General features: G+C 39.3%; 1 protein-coding gene across 1 annotated transcript in view; it reads right to left on the reverse strand.

Annotated features, from left to right (window-relative positions):
• LOC110449952 (sodium-coupled monocarboxylate transporter 2-like) overlaps positions 1-8,980 on the reverse strand; it is a gene marked incomplete at its 5' end in the record, with an annotated part of 24,974 nt that extends 15,994 nt beyond the window's left edge. Inside the window, 3 exons of the mRNA XM_021497140.1 lie at positions 822-910; positions 1,490-1,619; positions 8,840-8,980. Of these exons, the coding sequence (XP_021352815.1) occupies positions 822-910; positions 1,490-1,619; positions 8,840-8,980 (360 nt within the window). The remainder of the gene's footprint in view (positions 1-821; positions 911-1,489; positions 1,620-8,839) is intronic.
• Between the last annotated feature and the right edge of the window lie 306 nt (positions 8,981-9,286).

A 9,286-nucleotide genomic window follows, 5' to 3' on the forward strand; every position in this document is an offset into this window, starting at 1 on the left:
TACACACAATGTAGACAGTAAGGTACCTCAGAGCTCCACTGAATACATAGAGTACACACAATGTAGACAGTAAGGTACCTCAGAGCTCCACTGAATATATAGCAGACACACAATGTAGACAGTGAGGAAACAGAGAGATCCACTGAATGCATAGAATACACACAATGTAGACAGTGAGGTACCTGAGAGCTCCACTGAATATATAGCATATACACAATGTAGACAGTGAGGAACCCGAGAGATCCACTGAATACATAGAATACACACAATGTAGACAGTAAGGTACCTCAGAGCTCCACTGAATACATAGCATATACACAATGTAGACAGTGAGGAACCAGATAGATCCACTGAATGCATAGAATACACACAATGTAGACAGTGAGGTGCCTGAGAGCTACTGAATACATAGAGTACACACAATGTAGACAGTGAGGAACCCGAGAGATCCACTGAATACATAGAATACACACAATGGAGACAGTGAGGTGCCTGAGAGCTACTGAATACATAGAGTACACACAATGTAGACAGTGAGGTTCCTGAGAGCTCCACTGAATACCTAGAATACACACAATGTAGACGAATACACAAAATGTAGACAGTAAGGTACCGCAGAGCTCCACTGAATACATAGCATATACACAATGTAGACAGTAAGGTTCCTGAGAGCTCCACTGAATACATAGCATACACACAATGTAGACAGTGAGGTGCCTGAGAGCTCCACTGAATACATAGAATACACACAATGTAGACAGTGAGGTACCTGAGAGCTCATATGAATATATAGAATACACACAATTCAGACAGTGAGATACCTGAGAGCTCCACTGAATATACAGGACACAAATATTCCAGGAATACCAGGCATTTTCCCCAAAACGTCCATGACGAAAAGTGGAAACAACTGTTAAAGGAAAGAAAATGTTGGTTTGAATTGCTATAAACAATGTTAAAAAAGTAGGCTAAACGGAATGTGGATTCTGAAAACCATGTCCCCTATCTAAACATCGTCTCCATAAAAATATTTCTTCTTTCAAAACTTGTTATTTTCGATTCCTTACAGTACCATAGACATTAAACGAGAAAAGCGAGCAGAAATATAAATATATGGTTGTGAATTGCTAGTGAGAATATTTTGAGAAAAACATAATAAATGCCAAAAACAAAAAATACTGACGATGGAATTTGTCATTTTGGTTGGGAAATAAAACTGTGTCCGTTGTCTAGCAGAGTTTGTTTATTTTTTATATGAGGCAAACTTTATTGATGAGCTTATTTGGACTGGTGACATTCAGATATATCTAGGATGTTCTGGCTTCAAATAACAGGAATTTATGGACAATTTGAAAATATAAGACACTACAGATTCTTTTTCTTAAGCCTTATAAATATGTCATGCTTATGTAAACAAAACACATTGAAAGCGAACCTGATTGGCCTCACAGTCGACAACATCTCTCTTGGTCAACAGAGGTGCACATACCTGATCGGCCGCGCTAATTAGTCCGAAGGTCTTTGGGTCACAAGTCCTGTAGAAGGCGTAGGTGACCGTACCGATGAAACAGCAGAGGTACAAGATGATACACAGACCGGGGAAGTTAACCCAGTACGCTCTGTAACACGGTAACAAGTTTTTTTTATCGCAATGTATCACGGGGAACATGTTTATATCTCACTGTAACACTGGGAACAAGTTTATATCACACTGTATCACAGAGAACATGTTTATATCTCACTGTAACACAAGGAACATGTTCATATCTCACTGTATCACGGGGACCAAGTTTATATCACACTGTTTCACTGGGAACATGTTTATATATCACTGTATCACGGGGAACAAGTTTATTTGTTACACCTCAAGTGAATTTCTAGCTATTTGATTGGTTGGGAGAAAATTAAACAAAAATCTCTGTCACACTCCGAAAATACATTGGTTTTAAGGGGCGCGGGTGATATTGCCATAAGACAGTGAAAAATATCACATGCGCAAAAAATGTGCGTGCACCGCTTCGTTTCCCCAACGTGATGGTCACAAGAACGTTTGACGGCAACAGCCAATTTCATCAAGCGCCGGTGCGATTGCGATTGTAAACAGCAGACTATCAACAAACAAGATGTCATTATCGAGGTTTGCTGCCGTTTCTGAGCTACATTGACTTTTGGTGTAACAAAATAGATATGACATTCATTAGCAGGTGACAGTGAATATTGTCAACCCTCAAAAACCCATTGTCACCCTCGGCTTCGCCTCGGGTGACGATGGTCTTCTTGAGTTGACAATATTCACTGTCACCTGCTAATGAATGTCATATTTATATAATATCACTGTATCACAGGGAACAAGTTTATATCGCACTGTATCACGGGGAACATGTTTATATATCACTGTATCACGGGGATCAAGTATATATCAGACTGTATCACGGGGATCAAGTTTATACCGCACTGTAACACGAGGAACAAGTTTATAGCACACTGTATCACGGGGAACAAGTTTATATCACACTGTAACACAAGGAACATGTTTATATCACACTGTATCACGGGGAACAAGTTTATACCGCACTGTAACACGAGGAACAAGTTTATACCGCACTGTAACACGAGGAACAAGTTTATAGCACACTGTATCACGGGGAACAAGTTTATACCGCACTGTATCACGGGAAACAATTTTATATCTCACTGTAACACAAGGAACATGTTTATATCTCACTGTATCACGGGGAACAATTTTATATCTCACTGTAACACAAGGAACATGTTTATATCACACTGTATCACGAGGAACAAGTTTATATCACACTGTATCACGGGGAACAATTTTATATCTCACTGTAATACAAGGAACATGTTTATATCACACTGTTTCACAGAGAACAGGTTTATATATCACTATATCACGGGGAACAAGTTTATATCACACCGTATCACTGGGAACAGGGTTATATATCACTGTATCACGGGGAACAAGTATATACCGCACTGTAACACGAGGAACAAGTTTATATCACATTGTATCACGGGGATCAAGTTTATACCGCACTGTATCACGGGGAACATGTTTATATCACACTGTTTCACAGAGAACATGTTTATATCACACTGTATCACGGGGAACAAGTTTATATCACACCGTATCACGGGGAACAATTTTATATCTCACTGTAACACAAAGAACATGTTTATATCACACTGTTTCACAGAGAACATGTTTATATCACACTGTATCACGGGGAACAAGTTTATACCGCACTGTAACACGAGGAACAAGTTTATATCACATTGTATCACGGGGATCAAGTTTATACCGCACTGTATCACGGGGAACATGTTTATATCACTCTATATCACGGGGAACATGTTTATATCACACTGTATTACGGGGAACATGTTTATATCACACTGTATCACGGGGAACATGTTTATTTCACACTGTATCACGTGGAACAAGTATATATCACACCGTATCACGGGGAACAAGTTTATATCACACTGTAACACAAGGAACATGTTTATATCACACTGTATCACGAGGAACAAGTATATATCGCACTGTATCACAAGGAACATGTTTATATCACACTGTTTCACCTAGAACAGGTTTATATCACACCGTATCACTGGGAACAGGTTTATATATCACTGTATCACGGGGAACAAGTATATACCGCACTGTAACACGAGGAACAAGTTTATAGCACACTGTATCACGGGGAACAAGTTTATATCGCACTGTATCACGGGGAACAAGTATATATCACACCGTATCACGGGGAACAAGTTTATATCTCACTGTAACACAAAGAACATGTTTATATCACGCTGTTTCACAGAGAACATGTTTATATCACACTGTATCACGGGGAACATGTTTATTTCACACTGTATCACGGGGAACAAGTATATATCACACCGTATCACTGGGAACAGGTTTGTATATCACTGTATCACGGGGAACAAGTTTATATCACACTGTATCACAGAAAACAAGTTTACTGTATCACGGGAAACAAGTTTATATCACACTGTATCACAGAAAACAAGTTTATATCACACTGTATCACAGGGAACAAGTTTATATCACACTGTATCACGGGGAACAAGTTTATATCGCACTGTATCACGGGGAACAAGTATATATCACACTGTATCACGGGGAACATGTTTATTTCACACTGTATCACGGGGAACAAGTATATATCACACCGTATCACGGGGAACAAGTTTATATCACACTGTATCACAGAAAACAAGTTTATATCACACTGTATCACAGGGAACAAGTTTATATCACACTGTATCACGGGGAACATGTTTATATCGCACTGTATCACGGGGAACATGTTTATATCACACTGTTTCACAGAGAACAAGTTTATATCACACTGTATCACGGGGAACAAGTTTATACCGCACTGTAACACGAGGAACAAGTTTATAGCACACTGTATCACGGGGAACAAGTTTATATCGCACTGTATCACGGGGAACAAGTATATATCACACCGTATCACTGGGAACAGGTTTGTATATCACTGTATCACGGGGAACAAGTTTATATCACACTGTAACACAAGGAACATGTTTATATCACACTGTATCACGAGGAACAAGTATATATCGCACTGCATCACGAGGAACAAGTATATATCGCACTGTATCAAGAGGAACAAGTATATATCGCACTGTATCACAAGGATCATGTTTATATCACACTGTTTCACAGAGAACAGGTTTATATCACACTGTATCACTGGGAACAGGTTTATATATCACTGTATCACGGGAAACACGTTTATATCACACTGTATCACAGAAAACAAGTTTATATCACACTGTATTCACAGAGAACATGTTTATATCACACTGTATCACGGGGAACAAGTTTATATCGCACTGTATCACGGGGAACAAGTATATATCACACCGTATCACTGGGAACAGGTTTGTATATCACTGTGTCACGGGGAACAAGTTTATATCACACTGTATCACAGAAAACAAGATTATATCACACTGTATCACGGGGAACAAGTTTATATCGCACTGTATCACGGGGAACAAGTATATATCACACTGTATCACAGGGAACATGTTTATATCACACTGTATCACGAGGAACAAGTATATATCGCACTGCATCACGAGGAACAAGTATATATCGCACTGTATCACAAGGATCATGTTTATATCACACTGTTTCACAGAGAACAGGTTTATATCACACTGTATCACTGGGAACAGGTTTATATATCACTGTATCACGGGAAACACGTTTATATCACACTGTATCACAGAAAACAAGTTTATATCACACTGTATCACGGGGAACATGTTTATTTCACACTGTATCACGTGGAACAAGTATATATCACACCGTATCACGGGGAACAAGTTTATATCTCACTGTAACACAAAGAACATGTTTATATCACACTGTTTCACAGAGAACAAGTTTATATCACACTGTATCACGGGGAACATGTTTATATCGCACTGTATCACGGGGAACATGTTTATATCACACTGTTTCACAGAGAACAAGTTTATATCACACTGTATCACGGGGAACAAGTTTATATCACACAGTATCACGGGGAACATGTTTATCTCACACTGTATCACGAGGAACAAGTATATATCGCACTGCATCACGAGGAACAAGTATATATCGCACTGTATCACGAGGAACAAGTATATATCGCACTGTATCACAAGGAACATGTTTATATCACACTGTTTCACAGAGAACATGTTTATATCACACTGTATCACGGGGAACAAGTTTATATCACACCGTATCACTGGGAACAGGTTTATATATCACTGTATCACGGGGAACAAGTTTATATCACACTGTATCACAGAAAACAAGTTTATATCACACTGTTTCACAGAGAACATGTTTATATCACACTGTATCACGGGGAACAAGTTTATATCACACCGTATCACTGGGAACAGGTTTATATATCACTGTATCACGGGGAACAAGTTTATATCACACTGTATCACAGAAAACAAGTTTATATCACACTGTTTCACAGAGAACATGTTTATATCACACTGTATCACGGGGAACAAGTTTATATCACACCGTATCACTGGGAACAGGTTTATATATCACTGTATCACGGGGAACAAGTTTATATCACACTGTATCACAGAAAACAAGTTTATATCACACTGTTTCACAGAGAACATGTTTATATCACACTGTATCACGGGGAACAGGTTTATATCACACCGTATCACTGGGAACAGGTTTATATATCACTGTATCACGGGAAACAAGTTTATATCACACTGTATCACAGAAAACAAGTTTATATCACACTGTATCACGGGAAACAAGTTTATATCACACTGTATCACGGGGAACAAGTTTATATCACACTGTATCACGGGGAACAAGTTTATATCACACTGTATCACGGGGAACAAGTTTATATCACACTGTATCACGGGGAACAAGTTTATATCACACTGTATCACGGGGAACAAGTTTATATCACACTGTATCACGGGGAACAAGTTTATATCACACTGTATCACGGGGAACAAGTTTATATCACACTGTATCACGGGGAACAAGTTTATATCACACTGTATCACGGGGAACAAGTTTATATCACACTGTATCACGGGGAACAAGTTTATATCACACTGTATCACGGGGAACAAGTTTATATCACACTGTATCACGGGGAACAAGTTTATATCACACTGTATCACGGGGAACAAGTTTATATCACACTGTATCACGGGGAACAAGTTTATATCACACTGTATCACGGGGAACAAGTTTATATCACACTGTATCACGGGGAACAAGTTTATATCACACTGTATCACGGGGAACAAGTATATATCACACCGTATCACGGGGAACAAGTTTATATCACACTGTATCACGGGGAACAAGTTTATATCACACTGTATCACGGGGAACAAGTATATATCACACCGTATCACGGGGAACAAGTTTATATCACACTGTATCACGGGGAACAAGTTTATATCACACTGTATCACGGGGAACAAGTATATATCACACCGTATCGCGGGGAACAAGTTTATATCACACTGTATCACGGGGAACAAGTTTATATCACACTGTATCACGGGGAACAAGTATATATCACACTGTTTCACGGGGAACAAGTATATACCGCACTGTATCACGGGGAACAAGTTTATATCGCACTGTATCACGGGGAACAAGTATATATCACACCGTATCACGGGGAACAAGTTTATATCACACTGTATCACGGGGAACAAGTTTATATCACACTGTATCACGGGGAACAAGTATATATCACACTGTTTCACGGGGAACAAGTATATACCGCACTGTATCACGGGGAACAAGTTTATATCGCACTGTATCACGGGGAACAAGTATATATCACACCGTATCACGGGGAACAAGTTTATATCACACTGTATCACGGAGAACAAGTTTATATCACACTGTATCACGGAGAACAAGTTTATATCACACTGTATCACGGGGAACAAGTTTATATCGCACTGTAACACGTGAAACAAGTTTATATTGCATTCTAACACGATTCGTTTGCAACGCGTGTTTTGATTGGATACGGATCCGGACCATGTTCTTATCTGCGGTAGAATCATGATCAATCGTGTTAAGCTCCTCCCATCGCACTTAAAAGCCACGCCCCGTTTCTAACCAAAACAATATGGCGTCAAGCTCGCCTCTTAGCGAAATCCCGCTAATAAGGCTAGTAGGCAACAGAACAGAAATGACCGATGAAATGGATTTGTTGAATGCATTAAAAAGTTAAAAGGACAAATTCTTTGTTCTTACTTCCATTTATTTCTGAAACGTTCCGTTACAACCGTGTGAAGGCATCTATTTAGATCCGAAATCAAATGAAACATTTCACATGCGTTTACACAAAACTCTTCACAAATCTATACAAATAATCACCGATTTTGTCGATAAACACAGATTGGTATGCATACTAACATGGAAATGTAAGAACTTGGTCAATATTAATCCAAATGTGTCGTATAAACCTTGGTAACAGGACGTTCACGAACAATCTAAATATTCCGCCTCGTCAACATACAGATCGAGCTCTCGCCAGTATGAGGGGGCGGACAGGGGGGTCACTAGTTCCCGGTTCCCGCCCCCCCTGACTCCCTGTTCCCGCCCCCCAGTATGGGCGGGGCCAAATGACCAACTTTTGAAAGCTTCTTTCCGATTGGTCAGTCCGCTGCAGAATAACACGTCGCCAGTGCAGGTCACAAAGTATTTTACTAGGTACTTTTGTACAAGGAAACACAATGTTTCAAAGTATATTAGCGTAGTATATGTGTTAAGGTGTGTTAGAATGGGGATAGTACGTTGTTTTTCGTGTCTATACTGGCGATTAGAACATGAAACTTGGTTTAAACTCTCGACCTATCGGTCTCGAGTTCAATCCCAAATTGCATGTTCTAATCGCCAGTATAGCCACTCAAAACAACGTACTATCCCCTAACTGTAACACGAGGAACAAGTTGCTATCGCACTGTATCACGAGGAACATCTTCATATCGCAACGTATCACGGGGAACATATTTATATCGTTCTGTAACATGGGGATCAAGTATATTAAATGTTAAATTCTCCCATATATATTATGCACTGGGTGCCAACAACGAATATATGGTTGCAGTTCTACATTTACTTGTAAACTTAAGCAATATCATTTGATTTGATTATACAGATTAATTCAAATATAAATTTTGACACCATTTTATCGTAAAATAAATGCCAAAGTAAATATTGAGTTTAATAATGTGCACTTACATCTGCGCCTTTCTCAAGGTTGGACACGTGATGGCTCTCTGGATCTGCGCTTGGTTCGCTCCATATACCGCCAGCCAGGTTATGGCGCCTCCAAACACACACGACCAAACACTGTGACGCACGATAGGGTCTGCGTTGAAACTGAAATAATAAGCACCCCAATACGATTAGTACATACGTATTTAGGAAAATGATAATAAAGCAATACATTGACTTATCATTATGCAATACAAGTAAGGAAGACGTGAAATGCCTCTCATTCAAGCTGCTACGACCACTACAGTGACCAGCGTTCCTGTCACTATGGCCTACATTATTTTTCAGGATATTGTTGTTATTTTGAAATCTGAGGTCACCCATAACAATTATAATTGTTACACACCTAACCAGCTGTACGACACACCTATTACAATTATAATTGTTACACAACTAACCAGCTGTATGACA

The sequence above is a fragment of the Mizuhopecten yessoensis genome, unplaced genomic scaffold (assembly GCF_002113885.1).
Source record: "Mizuhopecten yessoensis strain PY_sf001 unplaced genomic scaffold, ASM211388v2 scaffold497, whole genome shotgun sequence".
NCBI lineage: Eukaryota > Metazoa > Mollusca > Bivalvia > Pectinida > Pectinidae > Mizuhopecten > Mizuhopecten yessoensis.